Source organism: Salmo salar, chromosome 10 (genome assembly GCF_965601325.2).
Source record: "Salmo salar chromosome 10, fSalSal1, whole genome shotgun sequence".
Lineage (NCBI taxonomy): Eukaryota > Metazoa > Chordata > Actinopteri > Salmoniformes > Salmonidae > Salmo > Salmo salar.
Window position 1 is genome coordinate 28,100,268 of NC_138300.1, and position 23,576 is coordinate 28,123,843.

General features: G+C 41.4%; 1 protein-coding gene across 3 annotated transcripts in view; it reads right to left on the reverse strand.

Moving 5' to 3' along the window:
- Positions 1 to 23,525, reverse strand: part of LOC106613900 (tetratricopeptide repeat protein 39A-like) — a 35,160-nt gene extending 11,635 nt beyond the window's left edge. Inside the window, exons 1-6 of one of the 3 annotated variants that reach the window (XM_014216644.3) lie at positions 23,130 to 23,525; positions 21,253 to 21,306; positions 21,080 to 21,130; positions 20,742 to 20,795; positions 12,001 to 12,105; positions 2,702 to 2,833 (exon numbers count right to left, since the gene is read on the reverse strand). In XM_014216644.3, the coding sequence (XP_014072119.1) occupies positions 2,702 to 2,833; positions 12,001 to 12,105; positions 20,742 to 20,795; positions 21,080 to 21,130; positions 21,253 to 21,306; positions 23,130 to 23,182 (449 nt within the window). In that variant the 5' untranslated portion in view covers positions 23,183 to 23,525. Of the gene's footprint in view, positions 1 to 2,701; positions 2,834 to 12,000; positions 12,106 to 19,290; positions 19,844 to 20,741; positions 20,796 to 21,079; positions 21,131 to 21,252; positions 21,307 to 23,129 lie in introns of those variants that run through there. The other 2 variants (XM_014216645.3, XM_014216646.3) reach the window with 2 other exon arrangements.
- Positions 23,526 to 23,576: the final 51 nt, after the last annotated feature.

Here is a 23,576-nt window from a genome sequence, read left to right on the forward strand (position 1 = left end):
GGGAGATACACACATATAATGAGTGGTTTACTGTGATCCATGGGAAAACATTAAAGCTCCTGTAAAAGTTGTATTTGCATAGATATCTACATTTCATGCAAGTCAGTGTGGCCCAGCCACATTCCATGGCTTATGTTGATAAAATGTAGAGCGTCTCCCAGATTAACACAGGGTCCTGGTCCTTATAGCCAGGCAGATGGCTGTGTCATGGGGTTCCCATTCCCCCAGGGTCTCAGAAGGTGTGGCAGGCCCAGTCCGGGAGTTAGTGTGTATGTTCCAGCCTTTGGAAAGGTGCATCCGTACAGGACATTTCACACACTGACTCCAGAGCTCACTGTTACAGGCCACTCAAAACTCCCCCAGCCAGCGAGATCTGATAGAACCTGGGTGATATCTGCTTTGTGATTATGTCACAGAACATGGAGCTCACCAGCCACCACAGACCAGGATGGACATCTCCCAAAATAGCCAGAGGCTCTCCCTAGTGGAATGGCCAGGTTTATCAAGAGCCAAATGGATTTCCTCTGTATGTTGTTGTTCAAAATACGAGAGTTAAATGAGACTTACTTGGTTAAAAACAGGTGTTACACAATTCAAAAAGTGGTTTCACTTGATCGGATGACGTAGTTCCTCTTTTCATGATTGAATAGATCTGATAAGGGAGCCTTACCACTGAGTCAAAACTTTAGTTTTTGAATTTATTAAATAAAAATAACTTTAAAAATCTATATATTTTATGTGGACCCATTTTTTAATGCCTCTTTTCGGCTGTATTGCTCTCTTTTTGAGAGTATGGGTTCCTTATACGAACATCAAATGTTTTATTTGTACATGGATTTTGTTCTAGTAGAAATATACTGCTCAAAAAAATAAAGGGAACACTTAAACAACACATCCTAGATCCGAATGAAAGAAATAATCTTATTAAATACTTTTTTCTTTACATAGTTGAATGTGCTGACAACAAAATCACACAAAAATAATCAATGGAAATCCAATTTATCAACCCATGGAGGTCTGGATTTGGAGTCACACTCAAAATTAAAGTGGAAAACCACACTACAGGCTGATCCAACTTTGATGTAATGTCCTTAAAACAAGTCAAAATGAGGCTCAGTAGTGTGTGTGGCCTCCACGTGCCTGTATGACCTCCCTACAACGCCTGGGCATGCTCCTGATGAGGTGGCGGATGGTCTCCCGAGGGATCTCCTCCCAGACCTGGACTAAAGCATCCGCCAACTCCTGGACAGTCTGTGGTGCAATGTGGCGTTGGTGGATGGAGCGAGACATGATGTCCCAGATGTGCTCAATTGGATTCAGGTCTGGGGAACGGGCGAGCCAGTCCATAGCATCAATGCCTTCCTCTTGCAGGAACTGCTGACACACTCCAGCCACATGAGGTCTAGCATTGTCTTGCATTAGGAGGAACCCAGGGCCAACCGCACCAGCATATGGTCTCACAAGGGGTCTGAGGATCTCATCTCGGTACCTAATGGCAGTCAGGCTACCTCTGGCGAGCACATGGAGGGCTGTGCGGCCCCCCAAAGAAATGCTACCCCACACCATGACTGACCCACCGCCAAACCGGTCATGCTGGAGGATGTTGCAGGCAGCAGAACGTTCTCCACGGCTCTGTCACATCTGTCACGTGCTCAGGGTGAACCTGCTTTCATCTGTGAAGAGCACAGGGCGCCAGTGGCGAATTTGCCAATCTTGGTGTTCTCTGGCAAATGCCAAACGTCCTGCACGGTGTTGGGCTGTAAGCACAATCCCCACCTATGGGCGTCGGGCCCTCATACCACCCTCATGGAGTCTGTTTCTGACCGTTTGAGCAGACACATGCACATTTGTGGCCTGCTGGAGGTCATTTTGCAGGGCTCTGGCAGTGCTTCTCCTGCTCCTCCTTGCACAAAGGCGGAGGTAGCGGTCCTGCTGCTGGGTTGTTGCCCTCCTACGGCCTCCTCCACGTCTCCTGATGTACTGGCCTGTCTCCTGGTAGCGCCTCCATGCTCTGGACACTACGCTGACAGACACAGCAAACCTTCTTGCCACAGCTCGCATTGATGTGCCATCCTGGATGAGCTGCACTACCTGAGCCACTTGTGTGGGTTGTAGACTCCATCTCATGCTACCACTAGAGTGAAAGCACCGCCAGCATTCAAAAGTGACCAAAACATCAGCCAGGAAACATAGGAACTGAGAAGTGGTCTGTGGTCCCCACCTGCAGAACCACTCCTTTATTGGGGGTGTCTTGCTAATTGCCTATAATTTCCACCTGTTGTCTATTCCATTTGCACAACAGCATGTGAAATGTATTGTCAATCAGTGTTGCTTCCTAAGTGGACAGTTTGATTTCACAGAAGTGTGATTGACTTGGAGTTACATTGTGTTGTTTAAGTGTTCCCTTTATTTTTTTGAGCAGTGTACATCTAGAATATTTTCTAGTATTTGTACTGTATTTCTATCTGATATTATGACATCTAGTGGCCCTTTTGGGTACTTTAGATTACCACAGGTGTCTGTAATTACCACTGGCTCACTGTGTGGCCTCATCTGTCCCACTATTGTTTGTGGAGACATGCTCTGATGAAGGTAGACTGACTTAAGCTCATCCACAATTAAAGAAATGTGCATCTAACTGGAAGGGTGCAGAGACATTTTCCTGCTCTTTGAACGTGGATCCTTTACAAATGAGCCTTACCGCTGACACACTGCCTGAGCCTCCTTCATGGTGTTACCAGCTGCCAGGATGTTCTCCGGGTCAAAGGTCATCATGGCCTGCATCTCCAGTATGGTGGCGTATGTGAGTGCATGGTACATGCTGTCTTTGGTTCTAGGAAGGGGGGAAAAAGACAGCATAGAAATATTCAGCTCTATTTTTAGCAGCTATTGTTGCCTTCTCAAAATGCAATCAGATGACTCCAAAAAAATATTCCTTTGCACGTCTTGAAAAGAGGAGGAGCACAAGTATAGTGCCTTCAGAAAGTATTCACACCCCTTGACTTTTTCCACATTTTGTTGTGTTACAGCCTGATTTTATCACTGGCATACACACAATACCCCATAATGTAAAAGTAGAATTATGTTTGTTGAATATTTTACAAATTAATGAAAAATGAAAAGCTGAAAAGGTATTCAACCCCTTTGATATGGAAAGCCTAAATAAGTTCAGAAGTAAAAATGTGCTTAATGAGTTACACCTTTTTCAGTCTTTCAGTTTTTGTTATTCTTTTGTTTGTTGTGTAGTAAATATTTCAGTTTTTATTTTCGTTTTTAATGTTTTTTCCTGTGAAGCGCATTGCGTCCAAAACATGCTATATAAATACAGCTTGATTTGATTTGATAAAAAGTTGCATTGACTCACTCTGTGTGAAATAATAGTGTTTAACATGATTTTTGAATGACTACCTCATCTCTGTATCCCACACATAAGGTCCCTCAGTCAAGCAGTGAATTTCAAACACAGATCCAACCACAAAGACAAGGGAGGTTTTCCAATGCCTCGCAAAGAAGGGCACCTATTGTTAGATGAGTAAAAATAAAAAAGCAGACATTGAATATCCCTTTGTGATTGCCAACAAGGGTTTTGCCACCAAGTACTAAGTCATGTTTTGCAGAGGGGTCAAATACTTATTTCCCTCATTAAAATGCTAATCATTTTATAACATTTTTGAGATGCGTTTTTCTGGATATTTTTGTTGTTATTCTGTCTCTCACTGTTCAAATAAACCTACTATTAAAATTATTAAAATTATATAAAAATTATAGACTGATCATTTCTTTGTAAGTGGGCAAACGTACAAAATCAGCAGGGGATCAAATACTTTTTTCCCTCACTGTAGCAGTCATCATCATGAATCAAGTCGACAATCTACTGGCAAATCCTTTTCAATCCTTGTCATATGAAGAGAAATAATAAAGAGAAATTATAGATAAAACGTATCAGTGGTCATCAGCCATTGGACACAAACATTACACAACAAGTTGGAAATCGCAAATTCAACAATGAGTGGTTTGTAAGGAATCAGTGGCTAACTGCAAGCATTACAAAGCAACCACTAGCCTGCTATTCAGTGGAGTGGCTTTGTTCCCACTATAAATCCAGAGAATGCCAGACTTTGATGACAAAGTTTGATGACAAAATTAGTCCACAAAGGACCGCCACACCACCTTCACAAGGTGAGTCCAAAAATGTATTGTATGCTGCTGCATAAACGGTGTAATATGCCAGGGAGATATGTGTACTGTAGCTAAGAAAGTAATACTAAGTCTATGTTGTGTAGTAAGCTGTTAGCAGCCCATGTGCCTCACCCTAATTATTTGGTCTATTTTCACCAACGCAGTTTTGTAAAAACATCGTTCGTGGCCGGTGTGTGCTTGTTTGCAAACTTTTTTGTTCAACTTTGACAGTGCTCCTGATAGGAGTGATGGTGCTTATCTTGCACGTTCTAATTCAGCACACACAACATGCTATAATAGAATTGTGTTATTTGACGTGTCAAATTAAAAGCTTATTTAACGCGTCAAATAGAGCCAAACGGTGTTCAATGTGTCTCACCCTAATAATTTGGTCTATTTTCACCTCTTAATTTCACCTACTTTTCTGACTTGGTGGAGCACATGTAGCCAATAACCTGTTTTAGAGAAATGTAATCACTGAATATTTTAAGAGCTTTCATTGTCTTTTTATATGACCCATTTATTTATCCTATGGTTCTGACTTGTTGTACAGGGAGTACACTGTAAGAACGGCCCATGTTCTGAATTCTGTCACTGTACAAAAGTGCTGAACAAATAGTTATATTGACTACGTCCGTCGTCGCTCGCACATTGTCTTAATCGAAATTACGGATTGCCTCTTATCTGCTTGTTGTCCCCTCATGCTATAGTTTGCACATCTCAATTGTCAGTAGAAACCACATTTGTTTAATTGTTTAAGCAAGTCAGCCATATCAGCTATGATTTTTTAAAAGGTGTAGCAGTGGTAAGGTCTTGGGACTGCTGTTGGGACTCTGCTGTTGGGACAGCTTTATGTAGGCCCTAACAGTTTGTGGGTATCGTTTGTCACCGTTATAGTGCAATATATGTTTCTTTGCTGGCATGTTCCCACATTTTCTTTCCCCCCACCAAGATGTATATGCTAAAATCGCCACTGGTTAGGCCTATTGATTAGCGATTGTCAAGGATACACAAAAAAAAATGTTTTTAGTTAAGATTATTTGTTTACATAAGCTGTTTATTCGATTGTAGGGTTTGAATAGCATGAGAAGACACCAACATAAGGTTCAAAATCTATTCTAGCTCTTAATGGGGCAGTAGCCTACATTGTGTGTAATATTTTCAATTACAGTATTATTTAATTCGCAGTTATTCTTCAGATATTTATTGTTACCAATAATATTTACATGTTGATAGTATCTTCTGATTACAATTATTATTTCTCATGTTTTAACTAAATGCAATCTATTAGCTTCAAAAATATAAGTACGTATATCTAGCTGTCCGATAACACATTCTGATGGAATAGCTTGTCTGCATTTGTAAAAACCCAGAGTGCATTGAGAGAACGTAGGAAAAAGATCTTGGTTCCAATTCTAAACATAGCAATGTGAATGCAAAGAGGACGGACCACAAAATAGGTGAAGTGAACAGGCAAAAGAGTTGAGTCCTCATTCAAAGCCAAGGGCAGTGTGAATACAAAGAGAACAGGGTTATTTTGCTATTTTTTTTACCCAAGAGTTCACTTTAAAGAGGACTGAGATCGGTTGTTTTAAAGAGAACTATATGTGAAAATACCCTAAGTTATAATATGTTCCCTTGGAAACAGGCCCAAGTTAAGTCCCTGAATGTGACACTGCAGGTCTGACAATGCACACCCAAGAGTGCTGGTCTGACTGGTTCCCAGAAAGTTCCACCACAGTCAAAGTAGCTATGAGACAATGCTGGTGCGACAGAAATCTCTTAACTGGAATGTTGCATGTCTGCATGCCTGACATTTGACTGCCATCGACCACAAAACAACTCATGGGACTACTGAGAGGACTTCTGTACAAAAAGAAGCAGCACTTACAAAATGATTAGTCTATTAGCCACAAGACGAGTAGTGTCGTCCTGGGTACCTTACCTATCAAAAATAAAGTTTCACTTTTTGTGTGACTCACTTTCACTATGTGTAAATATACACTCTATCATCAAATGTATGTCACATCAAAAACCATACACATATTATTTAAAAGGAAGACATAAATCAAGAGATATTTAGTCATGAGAAAGTGCAGAATGGTAAAAACAGCCCATGAATTGGGATGTTTGTGCCTGCTGCCTGGCTTCTGTTGTTGACTGTTGTGGAGATAGACAAGGGCCCACCATGAAGCATGGAGGAGGAGGTGTGATGGTGCTTTGCTGGTGACACTGTCAGTGATTTATTTAGAATTCAAGACACACTTAACCAGCATGGCTACCACAGCATTCTACAGTGATACGCCATCCCATCTGGTTTGCGCTTAGTGGAACTATCATTTGTTTTTCAACAGGACAATGACCCAACACGCCTCTAGGCTGTGTAAGGTCTATTTGACCAAGGAGGAGGGTGATGGAATGCTGCATCAGATGATCTGGCCTCCATAATCACCTGACCTCAACCCAATTGAGATGATTTCAGATGAGTTGGACTGCAGAGTGAAGGAAAAGCAGCCAACAAGTGCCTAGCATATGTGGGAACTTCTTCAAGGCTGTTGGAAAAGCATTCCAGTTGAATCTGGTTGAGAGAATGCCAAGACTGTGCAAAGCTGTCATCAAGGCAAAGGGTGGCTACTTTGAATAATCTCATATATATTTTATATGTAGTAACCAAAACACTTTTTTGGTTACTACATGATTCCATATGTGTTATTTTGTAGTTTTGATGTCTTCACTATTAAAAAAAAAGAAAAAGCCTTGAATGAGCAGGTGTGTCAAAACTTTTGACTGGTACTGTTTATGAATAAACATTTTGAAAGTTGTTCCAAGGTAAATTAACAAAGTTACCATAGATTGCCATACATTACCTGTCATTTACCAAAATTACAGAAGAATCTTGGACAGCCAATGAGACGGAGTCTGGCTAGGCGATTACGCTACACCCTTTGTCTGAACATGTGTGTTCCATCTCTACATATTTCTCAGTATAGATGGACAGCCCCTACCTCACCTTTCACGATGTATACACTATCAACAGTTCCATGCCTAGTGTACAACACTCACATATAGTGTGGTGGTTAATTTCTTTACTATCAAATGAGGAGAGACAAACGTATCACACAAGTCAGAGTTATACGTCAACTAAATATTTATTCAATTAATAAGGGAGCAGGGCAATACAACACACAAAGTGAATCGATTGAGTGTTCTACAATAATGATGGCTGGTCGACGAATCACCCTCAGATGATTCGTTGAGAGCCTCGAGACAAAGGTCTTCTATAGCCAAGACTCCCCCTTCAGTCTACATGACAAACAATAGATGTATGGAATGGGTCACAAGGTTAAAATTTGTTTGAAAGAAACTTATAATTCACAGCCGACAGTATCTGATGTAAAAACTTCTCATTGTGAACAAACCAGGGTCTGGCCCCGAGCCATCTCTTCCTGGTACCTTCCAGTCAGGCACACATACACTAATCATGCTATGAAATGTGGTCTTGTTAGGTTTATCACCAATCCATTGTAAATCCACTGTCAGTGTTAAATCTCCCAGAGGCCCACTTTCAGTTCACACAGACACATTAGAGGTTATATGAACCCTTTATTCTGTTGCATAAAACAACAATTTGATGCAATAACAGTACTATAACATAATCTTGAAATTTCTCTCACAATAGTTGTCAGGAATGAGGTGGGACTGGCAAGTCCTTGATTGGGATAGGACAATTACGTAAGGCCCGCTGCTGTTCCTGCCCAGTCTGCATGATTGTACAGGTAAATAGTAGCTTCAGAGAGCAGAAGGCCATGCATGATTTTACTGTCTAATCAGAAAAGCTAAAACTGTGATATTAAAAGCATGAGGCTGGCTGTTTTGATGTCATTGCACTGCCTTTTTCCTCTTGCAAGCCTTTGTCTGTGTTGCTATGTACATAAAGTAGGTCATGAACATCTGGCTGTTTGATGAAATGTACAGTACCAGTCAAAAGTTTGAGATTCTTCAAGGTAGCCACCCTTTGCCTTGATGACAGCTTTGCACAATCTTGGCATTCTCTCAACCAGCTTCATGAGGTAGTCACCTGGAATGCATTTCAATTAACAGGTGTGCCTTGTTAAAAGTTAATTTGTGGAATTGATTTCCTTAATGCATTTCAGCCAATCAGTTGTTGTGACAAGGTAGGGGTGGTATTCAGAAGATGGCCCTATTTAGTAAAAGACCAAGTCAATATTATGGCAAGAACAGCTCAAATAAGCAAAGAGAAATGACAGTCCATCATTACTTTAAGACATGAAGGTCAGTCAGTCCAGAAAATGTTAAGAATTTTGAACATTTATTCAAGTAGTCACCCCAAAAAATGTGTACGTGTGTCCAAACTTTTGACTGGTGCTGTATAGTTAATCAAATAATCAAATCAAATTTTATTGGTCACATACACGTTTAGCAGATGTTATTGCGAGTGTAGTGAAATGCTTGTGCTTCTAGTTCCGACAGTGCAATAATATCTAACAATTCCACAACAACTACCTAATACACACAAATCTAAGTAAAGGGATGGAATAAGAATATATACATATAAATATATGGATGAGCGATGACCGAGCGGCAGTCTGATGGCCTTGAGATGGAAGCTGTTTTTCAGTCTTTCAGTCCCAGATTTGATGCACCTGTACTGACCTCGCCTTCTGGATGGTAGCGGGGTGAACAGGCAGAGCTCGGGTGGTTGTTGTCCTTGATGATCTTTTGGCCTTCCTGTGACATTGTGTGCTGTAGGTGTCCCGGAGGGCTGGTAGTTTGCTCCCGGTGATGCGTTGGGCAGACCGCACCACCCTCTGGAGAGCCTTGTGGTTGTGGGCGGTGCAGTTGCCGTTGAGACTCTGGGCCTCAAGCTTAATGATGAGCTTGGAGGGTACTATGGTGTTGAATGCTGAGCTGTAGTCAATGAACAGCATTCTTACATAGGTATGCCTCTTGTCCAGATAGGATAGGGAAGTGTGCAGTGTGGACCTATTGGGGCGGTATGCAAATTGAAGTGGGTCTAGGGTGGCAGGTAAGGTGGAGGTGATATGATCCTTGACCAGTCTCTCAAAGCACTTCATGATGACAGAAATGAGTGCTACGGGGCGATAGTAATTTAGTTCAGTTACCTTTGCCTTCTTGGGTACAGAACAATGGTGGCCATCTTGAAGCACGTGGGGACAGCAGACGAGGATAGGGAGAGATTGAATATGTCCGTAAACACACCAGCCAGTTGGTCTGCACATGCTCTGAGGACGTGGCTAGGGATGCCGTCTGGGCCGGCAGCCTTGCGAGGGTTAACACGTTTAAATGTCTTACGTCGACCACAGTCCTTGGTAGCGGGCCGCGTTGGGGGCACTGTATTATCCTCAAAGTGGGCAAAGAAGGTATTTAGTTTGTCTGGAAGCAAGACGGTGTCCGTGACATGGCTGTTTTTCTTTTTATAGTCTGTGATTGCCTGTAGACCCTGCCACATTCGTCTCGTGTCTGAGCCGTTGAATTGCGACTCCACTTTGTCCCTATAACGACATTTTGCTTGTTTGACTGCCTTGCGGAGGGAATAACTACATTGTTTGTATTCGGCCATATTCCCAGTCATCTTTCCATGGTGTAATGCGGTGGTTTGCGCTTTCAGTTTTGCGCGAATGGTTTCTGGTTAGGGTAGGTTTAAATAGTTACAGTGGGTACATCATCTCCAATGCACTTCCTTATGAACTCACTCAACAAATCAGCGTATAAATCGATATTATTCTCGATATTAGGCTGCACGGAACATTTCCCAGTCCGCGTCATCAAAACAATCTTGAAGCGTGGATTCCGATTGGTCAGACCAGCGTTGAATAGTTCTAGTCACGGGTACATCCTGTTTGAGTTTCTGCCCATAGGACGGGAGGAGCAAAATAGAGTCGTGGTCGGATTTGCTGAAGGGAAGGCCTTGTATGCATCACAGAAGTTAGAGTAGCCGTGATCCAGTGTATTGCCCGCACGAGTGCAACAATCAATATGCTGATAGAATTTAGGTAGCCTTGTTCTCAAATTTGCTTTGTTAAAATCCCCAGCTACAATAAATAAATGCAGTCTCAGGATATATGGTTTCCAGTTTGCAAAGAGTCCAGTGAAGTTCCTTGAGGGCCGTCGTGGTATCGGCTTGAGGGGGGATATTCACGGCTGTGACAATAACCGACGAGAATTTTCGTGGGATATAATTGTTAGAATAATTTGTATGTGTTAGAATAATGACTAAATTGTTCCACTCTGAAATTGTAGGATAGGGGGAAATGTTTGAGAATCATGGGAAGATAAAATCAGGATGTGGGTAGATTTGGTAGTATGGTAATACTTGGATGTTATATTCTTTAGTAGGGATGTAAACAGAGTAAAGTTGTATAGTAGGTAATAGGAAATCATTAGGGGGTTTCAACCCAAGAGGGTCTCAATGGGGGAGGGAAGGTGAAAGCCTTGAAGAATGTGGCAAGTTTTATGGTTCTTTGTGGTGAGTGGAAAAGTACTGGTTGTTGGAGAAGGGAGTGGTCTAAAGATAAGAATGTGTTTGTATTATAAAAGGACTGTCTTGATTTTTGACTTTAGAACGTTCTCTGAATAAACTGTACAGACGTTTTGCAGAAAGCTGAGTCCTTGCCTAATTATTCTTAACCCAGTGTCTTACAAACCTTGGGGATTAGTCAAGGCTTATTGATTGTTAATTAGTATCATTGGGATTCAAAAATTCCTTGAACAATAATATAGGTCAGCATTTGATTGTGAGGAATTCTAGGTCAGGTGAACAAAAGGACTTGAGTTCGTGTATGTTGTTACGATTATACCATGAGTAGTTAAAACATACATTATATTGCTGTGTTCATCATTCTGTGATATGGAAGGGCAGACCCCACAGTATAAACATACTCTCTGCATTATTACAAGAGTTTAGTATATGGGAGAAAGCCTGCCACTTTGTGTGCTCACTGCTCTGCAGAGGTTCTGGAATATACCTGGCCCAGTTTACTGCGTCAGTACAATACATCAGCCTGAGGGGAGGGAAGGAGAGAGAGAGGGAAGAAGAGATGGGAGAGAGAGAGACACTGCTATTTCAGCACCACAGGCTTTCTCTACAGGTTTTTTCTCCCAAAGATTTTCTCTTATCATTGTTCTACCACACAATGCTGTGTAAACCTATGCTCAACAAACACATTAGGTAATATTACACACTAGGATGCTGATGACGTGGAGGCTTTCTTGAGGCTTTTCTCACAAAGGTTTTCTTGGAATAGCAAACAAAGGAAGCCATAGGGGAGTTTAAGTGCCTACACCTTTGCTCTGCCTACACAACACAAGTCTACCATCACTCCCCTTGTCTCGCCCCAGGGTGACAGCTGACAGAATATGCCAAGACTTGGAGAGATGAATTGTATACATAGTTCTGAATACATGGTAGCCTAGTCTAAGACAGGATATCAACATTGGGAACTGAAAGGGATTAAGTACATCCATTGAGTTGTGAAACAGTGAAAGGATGGGAAATGGAAGACACGGTAGGGAGGGCTGGAGAGAAATTGGGACTTGGGAGCGGCCAAAGAAGAGAAAAGATTGAATGTTGAGAAGGCCATGATAATGGAGGAGAACATTCACAGAGGAAATTTACGAAACCTGATGGTGTGTTTGAACACAATGCTGAACTGGTGTCAAACAGGAGAGGTGGTGGTGTTTATGAAACTACCACAGAGTGTACACTGTAGCACCAGTCACATTGTGTATTATTACCAGCCACTTGTATGGGCACACATTACCAGGGTACAGGTCTCTCACCTGCAGCGAAGCCTGGACAGGGCCTCATCAAAGTCATTCCTCAGGAACAGGTCCATTGCTGCCATGCAGTCCTCTAGGGCCAAAGACAGGTCCGACTTCTGGGACCTGAGACACAGAAAAGGGGTAAAGGGGACCGAGAGAGATGAAGCATTGGTCAATTAAGTACCTACCCATTGCTTCTCAGTGCAGGACCTAAATGTTAGAATAACACATTATATTCTTGACATCCCCTCAGAACAGTAAATAATTTACCTCCGATAAATTAGGTTTACATTGTTGAATGAAAGAAGCTGATTACTGCCAACTTCCCAGTGGACGTAAATGTATTATATTATTTTATGAATGAACCCCAGGACAAAACCTATGTGTTTGTTCATGTCAACTAGGTGACATGTCTGAGTTCTATGTAGAGTAGCAGCCTGTAGAGTAGCATGACACAGCTTTAACTAGAAAGGAGCACTTCACTGGCTATCTACAGTAACGGATATCTTTAAAAAGAGCCACGTCACTTATTTTCTCTCCCAGGCAGCTCTGCTGCAGTGCCCCTGTTCTGTTTTTAGTGTGTGTGGGGGGGGCAAGAGGAACACGGACAACCTCCAAACGTTCTGTGAGGAGTGCAGGTCATGATATTGTCCCACTTTCCCACCCAATCTGAGCAGGCTTTTACACTGAACAAAAATATAAAACGCAACATGTAAAGTGTTGGTCCCATGTCTCATGAGCTGAAATAAAAGATCCCAGAAATGTTCCATATGCACAAAAAGCTTTTTCTCAAATTTTGTGCACAAATTTGTTTACATCCCTCTTAGTGACCATTTGTCCTTTGTCAAGATAATCCATCCACCTGACAGATATGGCATATCAAGAAGCTGATTAAACAGCATGATCATTACACAGGTACACCTTGTGCTGGGGAACATAAAAGGCTATTCTAAAATGTTCCATTTTGTCACACAACGCAATGCCACAGATGTCTCAAATTGAGGGAGCGTGCAATTGGTATGCTGACTGCAGGAATGTCCACCAGAGCTGTTGCCAGATAATTGAATGTTCATTTCTCTACCATAAGCCGCATCCAACGTTGTTGTAGAGAATTAGGCAGTACATCCAACCGGCCTCACAACCACGTGTAACCACTCTAGCCCAGGACTTGCACATCCGGCATCTTCAGCTGTTGGACCGTCTCAGAAGAGCCACCTGAACAGTTGATGAAATTGTGGGTTTGCACAACCAAACCAACCAAACTGTGGGTTTGCACCACACAACCAACCAAACTCATCTGTGTGGTCGTCCTCCTCACCAGGGTCTTGATATGACTGCAGTTTGGCGTCGTAACCGAACTTCAGTGGGAAAATGCTCATCTTTGATGGCCACTGGCATGCTGGAGATGTGTGCTCTTCACGGAGTAATCCCGGTTTCAACTGTACCGGGCAGATGATATGACGTCGTGTAGGTGAGCGGTTTGCAGATGTCACCGTTGTGAAGAAGAATGCCCCATGGTGGTGGTGGGGTTATGGTATGGGCAGGCGTAAGCTACACACAACGAACACAATTGCATTTTATCGATGGCAATTTGAATGCACAGAGATACCGTGACGAGATCCTGAGGCCCATTGAGGTGCCATTCATCTGCCGCCATCACCTCATGTTTCAGCATGATAATGCACAGCCCCATGTTGGAAGGATCTGCAAACAATTCCTGGAAGCTGAAAATGTCCCAGTCTTCCATGGCTTGCATTCTCACCAGACATGTCACCCATTGAACATACTTTGGATACTCTGGATCGAAGTGTACCACGGCATGTTCCAGTTCCTGTCAATATCCAGCAACTTCACACAACCATTGAAGAGGCGTGGGACAACATTCCACAGGCCACAATCAACAGCCTGATGATGGTCACACCAGATACTGACTGGTTTTCTGATCCACGCCCATACATACCTTTAAAAAAGTATCTGTGACCAACCGATGCATATCTGTATTCCCAGTCATGCGAAATCCATAGATTAGGGCCTAATTAATTCATTTCAATTGACTGATTTCCTTATTTGAAATGGCTGCATTTATATTTTTTGTTCAGTGTACATGGTTTTCCACTGTCTCTACTATTGAGTGTTCTTTTACTGCCATCAGCCTAACGTTAGAATTTTCTTATCTGACAAGATTATTGGATTCTTTTCACAGGTTCTTCAGTGAGCTGCTTTCTAATTTCTTCGGCATCAAATTACAGGTCTTTCAAATGGGTGATTAAATACCTTGACTTTGTTGTCCTTAAGCCATTTTGCCACAACTTTGGAAGTATGCTTGGGGTCATTTTCCATTTGGAAGACCCATTTGCGACAAAGCTTTAACTTCCTGACTGATGTCTTGAGATGTTGCTTCAATATATCCACATCATTTTCCTGCCTCATGATGCCATCTATTTTGTGAAGTACACCAGTCCCTCCTGCAGCAAAGAACCCCCACAACATGATGCTGCCACCCCCATGCTTCACGGTTGGGATGGTGTTCTTTGGCTTGCAAGCCTCCCCCTTTTTCCTCCAAACATAACGATGGTCATTATGGCCAAACAGTTCTATTTTTGTTTCATCAGACCAGAGGACATTTCTCCAAAAAGTACAATCTTTGTCCCCATGTGCAGTTGCAAACTGTAGTCTGGCTTTTTTATGGTGGTTTTGGAGCAGTGGCTTCTTCCTTGCTGAGCGGCCTTTCAGGTTATGTCGATATAGGACTATTTTTACTGTGGATATAGATACTTTTGTACCTGTTTCCGCCAGCATCTTCACAAGGTCCTTTGCTGTTGTTCTGGGATTGATTTGCACTTTCCGCACCAAAGTACGTTCATCTCTAGGAGACAGACCGTGTCTCCTTCCTGAGCGGTATGACGGCTGCGTGGTCCCATGGTGTTTATACTTGCCTACTATTGTTTGTACAGATGAACGTGGTACCTTCAGGCGTTTGGAAATTGCTCTCAAGGATGAACCAGACTTGTGGAGGTCTAAAAAAGAAATTCTGAGGTCCTGGCTGATTTCTTTTGATTTTCACATGATGTCAAGCAAAGAGGCACTGAGTTTGAAGGTAGGCCTTGAAATACATCCACAGGTACACCTCCAATTGACTCAAATTATGTCAATTAGCCTAACAAAAGCTTCGAAAGCCATGACATAATTTTCTGGAATTTTCCAAGCTGTTTAAAGGCACAGTCAACTTAGTGTATGTACACTTCTGACCCACTGGAATTGTGATACAGTGAATTATAAGTGAAACAATCTCTCTGTAAACAATTGTTGGAAAAATTACTTGTGTCATGCACAAAGTAGATGTCCTAACCGACTTGCCAAAACTATGGTTTGTTAACAAGAAATTTGTGGAGTGGTTGAAAAATGAGTTTTAATGACTCCAAGCTAAGTGTATGTAAACTTACAACTTGAACTGTACTTTCATTGATTAACATTTTTTATGTTTGTTTACAACATATTTACTGGTACAGAAAGGATCTGTACCTTTGAAGCCACAGTGTGACCTCAGTAACATTTCAAAAAAAGGTTCCAAGTAAGCTGTCCAAAGTAATACCTAGAAAGACACAGCAACAATTTGGCTGAGGCCTCTGAAGTTCACAACAAAGTGGCGGTTCGTCACACTATTTGCCAAACTGTACCATACCTAAACCACCCCAAGCTTAACAGTCCAAAAGTCGACAATGTCTTCTCAGCAAATTGGGCTCATGGACACAATGTATTGAACCAAACAATGGAGTCTGGCTGACACAACTGAGGAGAATCTCTACAATGAAGACGGCTAACTGACATCCCTTTACATTCCTGCAGATCAGTGATACAGAGGACTTCTTTATGCTAGACCAGGGCAACATTGATGGGGTGGGAGCCACAAAAAAATCTGAATTCATCATTAGGGGCAGAAGTGGCTCGCGGGTCTGTTCAACCACATCCATACCCACAGATGCAGTCAGAGCCGGCCTTAACCCTTTGGGTGCCCAAATGGGGCCCCACCTTGTGAGCCAAACATTTTAGCAGCCCTGCTCTTGACAGCGGAGATTGTTTTTTAAATTACAGCAAGTTTGCTGTAGTTCTACACATTTTGCCATGGGCGGAGAAAAGATTGAGCAATTTTATAATTCATTTAATTCAATTCTACTAATTTTGTCATGAGACGAAGAGAAAAATGTGCAGTTTTACAGCTAATTTACTGCAATTCTACACCTTCTGCCATAGGGTGGAGAGAAATGTTTACAGGTTTTAGTATGATATCTGAGTAAGAGTGACTAACAAAATCAATGGGAGCCCCACGCTCTGTAATTCGACCATGACAACTACAAGTTTAGATAGCTGGCTAGACTAACTTAACCTGTTAGGGCTAGGGGGCAGTATTGACACGGCTGGATAAAAAAAACGTACCCGATTTAATCTGGTTACTACTCCTGCCCAGTAACTAGAATATGCATATAATTATTGGCTTTGGATAGAAAACACCCTAAAGTTTCTAAAACTGTTTGAATGGTGTCTGTGAGTATAACAGAACTCATATGGCAGGCCAAAACCTGAGAAGATTCCATGCAGGAAGTGGCCTGTCTGACAAATTGTGTTTCATCTTGGCTCTTTTTATTGAAGACTGAGGATCTTTGCAATAACGTGACACTTCCTACGGCTCCCATAGGCTCACAGAGCCCGGGAAAAAGCTGAACGATATCGAGGCAGCCTCTGGCTGAAACACATTATCGCTTTTGGCAAGTGGCCGATCAGAGTACTATGGGCTTAGGCGCGTGCCCGAGTCAACCCCATGCTTTCTTTTCTTTTGTCTGTTTACCTAAACGCAGATTCCTGGTCGGAATATTATCGCTTTTTTATGAGAAAAATGGCATAAAAATTGATTTTAAACAGCGGTTGACATGCTTCGAAGTACGGTAATGGAATATTTAGAATTTTTTTGTCATGAATTGCGCCATGCTCGTCACCCTTATTTACCCTTTCGGATAGTGTCTTGAACGCACGAACAAAACGCCGCTGTTTGGATATAACTATGGATTATTTTGAACCAAACCAACATTTGTTATTGAAGTAGAAGTCCTGGGAGTGCATTCTGACGAAGACAGCAAAGGTAATAACATTTTTCTTATAGTAAATCTGACTTTGATGAGTGCTAAACTTGCTGGGTGTCTAAATAGCTAGCCCTGTGATGCCGGGCTATCTACTGAGAATATTGCAAAATGTGCTTTCCCCCGAAAAGCTATTTTAAAATCGGACATATCGAGTGCATAGAGGAGTTCTGTATCTATAATTCTTAAAATAATTGTTATGCTTTTTGTGAACGTTTATCGTGAGTAATTTAGTAAATTCACCGGCAGTGTTCGGTGGGAATGCTAGTCACATGCTAGTCACATGCTAATGTAAAAAGCTGGTTTTTGATATAAATATGAACTTGATTGAACAAAACATGCATGTATTGTATAACATAATGTCCTAGGGTTGTCATCTGATGAAGATCATCAAAGGTTAGTGCTACATTTAGCTGTGGTTTGGGTTTATGTGACATTATATGCTAGCTTGAAAAATGGGTGTCTGATTATTTCTGGCTGGGTACTCTGCTGACATAATCTAATGTTTTGCTTTCGTTGTAAAGCCTTTTTGAAATCGGACAGTGTGGTTAGATTAACGAGAGTCTTGTCTTTAAAATGGTGTAAAATAGTCATATGTTTGAAAAATTGAAGTTTTTGCATTTTTGAGGAATTTGAATAACGCGCCACGGGATTACACTGGCTGTTGAGTAGGTGGGACGCTTGCCCATAGAGGTTAACAATCTAAAAAAACAAATCCTGACATCGGCTAATTGAGTGACTGTCAGTGACTGACATAAGAGAAACTGCTGATGCGCAAACAAATTTCGAAATTGCACCTTAAGTACTATTCTAACTCAACAGTAAGTTGAGACCGCGATTGAGTTCCCGCAACGGAGTTTCTATATTTCCTAAATGAATCCACGGGCCTACAAAAGGGTGTGCCGCCAGTTGCCCATTCCTGTGCTAGACCATCGCTGAAATCTCTCAAACTATAATGAGTCCAATAGGGATCATATGGAACAACAAGCCTGTATTTCCACTCATTCACAGGCTAATGACATGGGGATGACCATACCATCCATCCAACCTATGACCAGCACCAGCCTGTAACTTCCTGCTCACTAACACACAGTGATGAATGTCAGCGCAACACAGACAGTCTAGGGCCTAATACTATCACACACAGTCATGAACATATTCAATTAACTTAGTTATAATGAAATGTATAAGCAATACCTGAAAAGTAATGCGGTATAAAAATACAGAAAGATGGATGCATTCTAGTAGCTTCTGTATTTCCATCTAAAAGGTCCATAAGGTCCAGTTTCAAATCAGTTGCTACAATCAGCACACCACCTTTAATAAAATGTGATATTTCTTATTGAATAAAGAAAACCTGCTGACGCACATCAAAAATGTCAAGTGACTTGGCTGTTATGTTGGAGAGCTAGTTAAGTTGTTTATCAGATCAAAGATAGCAAACTTGTCCAGCAGAGAGTACAGATGTAAATCGGACAACTCAAGAAGACTTGTTCAAGAGACAGTGCTAAAGCAGGACAATGTAGTTTCACATTGGCCTATTGGCTACTATGGCCATTTGAATGAACATAGCACACTTATAAAGACTGTTAACCATAAACTCAATAGGGGAATAATGTAGGTGGGTCTGAGAAATGGCATGATAATGTACACATAATGAAGGCTATTGTTTCCTGAAAGGTTGTGCGTAGTATACATCCAGATAATTAATGAATTGAAGTCAGCAACTCTGCGATGCTGATTTCTCTGGAGGGAAACGTGAACACAAAACACACACAAAGATAGAGTGATAAAACATAGCTTTATCTGCCTTCCTCCTGAATTCTTTCACCAGTGTTATTTTACATTGAATTAAAGTACTGGAGGCTGAGTAACAGAAAGGCAAACAAAGCACTACAGCAGTAAAACAAGCTGCTCCTAAACACAATGAAGTCATGAGACAAAAGAGATGAGGTGGATCTTTAAAACACATGTCCAGTTTTACTGCATACAGCTCAATTAAGAATCCTCTCTTATTTCAATCACAGTCAAAATCAGAATTGATTAATAGTGACAGTATATCACATTCAAAGACACGCACACACACAAAACCACAAACTCAGCATCTCTCTGTTTACTTCAACACATTGTCAGTACCTATCACTTCACCACGCAGCAGTATCTGAATAACTCTTACCCGTTTGATAGAGTTTCTGCTTCTCCTGACATTTTCATCTGGCAGACAGAGTACTAGAGGGAAGTAAAGACAGCAAACGCAGAAGATAATTGACTATCTCTGGCTCAGGCCTTTCCAGCAGCGCAGCCCGACACACTGTCTCCTCCTGGCAGCAGCAGCAGCAGGGAGGAAGAACGCAGCTCTTAATAAGATCGGGATGACTATCACACGTAGGGAAACTAAACATCTTCCACCCCCCAACTCTCTGCCTCCAAACACACATGCATGCACACTCTATCGCTCTCACACACACAGTCCCTAAACTGTCCTCCTATCCCACCTCTTCCCATCATCACACTCACGCTACACACTGCAGTCGCCTCACTGATTGGCTGAGGCAGTGGCAGGGCTGGCCTAGCCGCACAGGACTCCAGTCAAATGATAAACAACAAAAATCATACACAAAAAAAATTAACTATTCAGCACAGATAAGAGGTACCCTGGCTATTACATCAACCGAAGAGGACAGGCAACCGCACTCAGATGATAAAAAAATAATAATAATATTCAGGTACTAATTCAGATCTCTGAATATATTGAATAGAAGATTTCAAAATCCCTCAGTAAGATTCCGTATAGAGATGTAAAGTGACTTCATGCCGGTGAGAGGAAGAGTCCTGCGAAGAAGGAAGCCTTTACTGCAGTGACTCAGGCTAACTACTGCAGCAGCACAGACACACTGCCCACTATAACAGAGCCAGTAGGACAGAGCCAGTAGGACGCTGTGTAGCGCTTAGGAGAGATGAGTACCATAGAGACACAGTAATTACACCACAGCCAATCGCTCTGAAAGTGAATGACCCATGAAAGGAGCCAGCCACTTATCCGAATGAGCTCTCAGACAGCTGTCTACATTTAGGTCATAGAGGAGAACTGATCTGCAACATGGTAAATCTGTACATCTCAAGATACAAGGAAAGAGGTCAGCTCATGCACACACACACACACAGTGTTCAATTAGCTTTCTCTCTGACATCTGTTAAGCTGAATCAGTTGAAGTGTTTAAATCTATGAGCACTAGGACTACATCTAGGGGTTCAATTTAGTCCAAAAACTTTTTTGGGCTCCTGCTCTTTTTGCTTCAGTGGAATTGCTTTCTGTTATAAATGATCATGGGAAAGCAATTTATTTCAGGGACAGCTCCACCTTCAATCATGTGATGTCAATAAAACTGTGTGGTCACAACAACAGCCTTCTTCCCACATGTGAGAGGCATTGGTGAGAGGTGAGAGGCATTGAAATCTAATTATATCTCTATGGATGAGAAGATAAGCTCGTCTTCCTCTTGGTCAATCCCTGCCTGGACCGGAGCTGAGATTATTGCCCCCCCCCCCCGACTGCTAACTGTCAATATCCTTTCCACAAACTACCTGTATATCACTCAGCCATCAGCCATTGACTCTGAGACTTACGTGTTTGATGCTTCTGTGGAGTTGAGTGCCTCTTTGTTGTCTGGTAACTGTAACCTGAAACAGGGGGCAGAATTGAGGCCATTTAGAAAAAAAGGTGAGCACAAGGTATGGAAACTATTTGAATAGGTAATATTGTGTGAGTAACATAATATTGTAACCCATAGAAATCTTGACACCGAAAAATACTTTCAGTGCAGGGGCAGATTTACCAAAATTGAATATGTATCATGAACAGAGACAAAGTACAAATGTAACTCAGTTACTCTGTTGTCAAACATGCCGAGGGGACCGAAGTTGAAAGATCATTGTTTCTAAGAAATACAGCTGGGAAAACTTACTTGAAATCTGTGAGGATGGGGTCAAGTTCTGGACTGTTTATGACGGACAACCTAGAAGCAAACCATGCTGTTATAAAATGTTTATATTTATCAAATCCCATTCAATGCCTTGGCATAACTAGAATAAATATAGATTTCACAGAAACTGTTCCATGTTTTTCATGTAAACTTACAGTGTTGTGGTGCCATTGGGGTCGGCTGAGATTTCTTTCGCCTGCAGGGTGTCCCTAGGGTCACAGTATAACAGACAGAACAGTAAGTACCAGGGATGCGTCTCATTTACCAATGCCGAGATCGCCAACGATAATACAAGGCCTCTACTGTAGATGCTATTCTTTGGAGCCATTTACCATTATAGTTTATATTTATATTTCAGTGAATTGGTTTCCCTAAGTAGCTTTATATTCAGCACAGTGTATTTTTCTTTATCAAAGCTTGTCACCTGAGAGGGGTTGGTAGCTGTTGCTTTCTTTTACATAGGCCTTACTCCAGAATAACTATCAGTAGAACAATTTGAACAATGTGTAATTACTTTGTAACAAGCTAGTTGGTAAGTAGCCTGTTACTATGCAGTTTAGTTCTTTCCTTTTGTATTTTGAAGAAAAGAGTTGTATGAATTCCATAACTGCTAATAAATATTTGTTAACATGATATTACAAAAGTTTTCCTTTACAGTAAGCCTAATTTTACCCCATTTTAATTGAACTTCCTTGACTGTACATTTATCTCCAGATGTAACCACTGGTGATGGCATGTAATGTTAAAGAGCAACATGGTGGTACTGTGATTACAAATGTGCTTTACATTTCTATAAAGTATGATCTAGGTATCTTAGATTATACTTTAGAGAAGCTATTCCTAGGTTTTTGAGTCTGAAAATCAACTGATTTGATGGGGAGAAAAAGTAATCTAAAGTGGCTTAATTTTCTTATTTACTTTGCAGAATTGAAATATATTACATTTCCTAGTACATGCTGTCTCCATCCTAATGCTAATATAACAGCTGGCAATAACATTCCAATTTCTGTCAAATAAAAAAGTTTATCATAATCAGAATGCTTACATAATCACTCAATGTTTATCAAATCCATCTGCCATATCTTCAATACAGTGGGGCCACAAGGGGGCCAGTAGTACCATTTAGGGGGGCCACAACCCCCCCCCCCCCCAAGAACCGTCCCTGCTTCAATAATCTGATAGGTAATCTAAAATCATGGCACAAATCAATCATTAAACACTAGGGAGGTTTCCATTGACAAAGATTTATTCGACAAAAGAAATGTCGCAAAAGAAATCCTTGCTAAATGTGTAATGGAAACGGCAGATAGGAGACATTTTCTAAAGATACGTTTTTATCCGTTCGACAAATGATGATGGAAACGGTGTTTTTCAAATAAATTATGCTGAATAAATGTCTAATAATGTTTCTACGCAGGACAAGGATTGTCCTAATTTGAATGAATCCCAAAATTGCTTCGTCATGCTTTTCTGGTTTGTTGGCAAATTTCACCATATAATTATTTCAGATCTACAGGAATGCAGGTTTCACCATGGCACTGATCGTGGCTAGACATTAGCACATGATAATTATTAGAATATGGCAAATATCAGTAAAATGCTGGCTTTCGTGGGCTACCTGAGACGTGAAACAGATAGGTTGGAGGACATACAGGCTGTCGCCAATATATTACTGCGCAATTTGACTAAATGGGTAATGGAAACAATTCAACCAATACATTTGTATTCGACAATGTAGGTTTAGGTGTCACGTCACTACGTCCAGACGTTTTTAATCGACAGAAGATAATTAAATGGAAACGCACCTTGGCAGGCAACTGTTGCATCGGTTTTCTATGCAAACTTTCTAATGTCGACAAACAAAATAACTGGACAAGTTAATGGATACATACCGCTGTTGTGACCACAAATACAACATGCTTAGACTACTGTAGACTGTAAATACAAATATTGCTGGGTTTCTTCGTAAAAAAACGTTGTCTAGGCTACTGCAACTAGCCTACTGTATAGTTCGGTGGATTTTGCGACTCACCCTTTGCTGCCATTTTTCATCACGCTGCGTCTCCAGCCAGTGATAACACTCATTCCACTGCACTGAAATACTGTTAACGTGCAGAATATCCAGCAAAAGTGCGGCGCCTGATTATCCTTAAAATGACATACGGTTTTTACCTGTGCGCAGGTGATAATGTATCTGGCGAGTGTTTGAGAAAGTATGAGGAAGAGGTTGTGTCTTTGTGTGTGTCTTCTTGATAACTATAAATTCCTCTTTCCTGACCTAGTTTTTTTTTAAGTGGATGTACTCATCACTATTATAACCAGATCCCTTTTAAAGTGCAGTGGAATGTGGGTCAGTAGTACTGCTACAAAGTCTTAGAGCGCTCCAATAGAGCCCCACAGTTGTGGTGTCATGATACCCGGAAAACCTAGCGGTCAAATAGGGAAATGGTTCCAATCGTTTTCCACCATTCATTTTTCC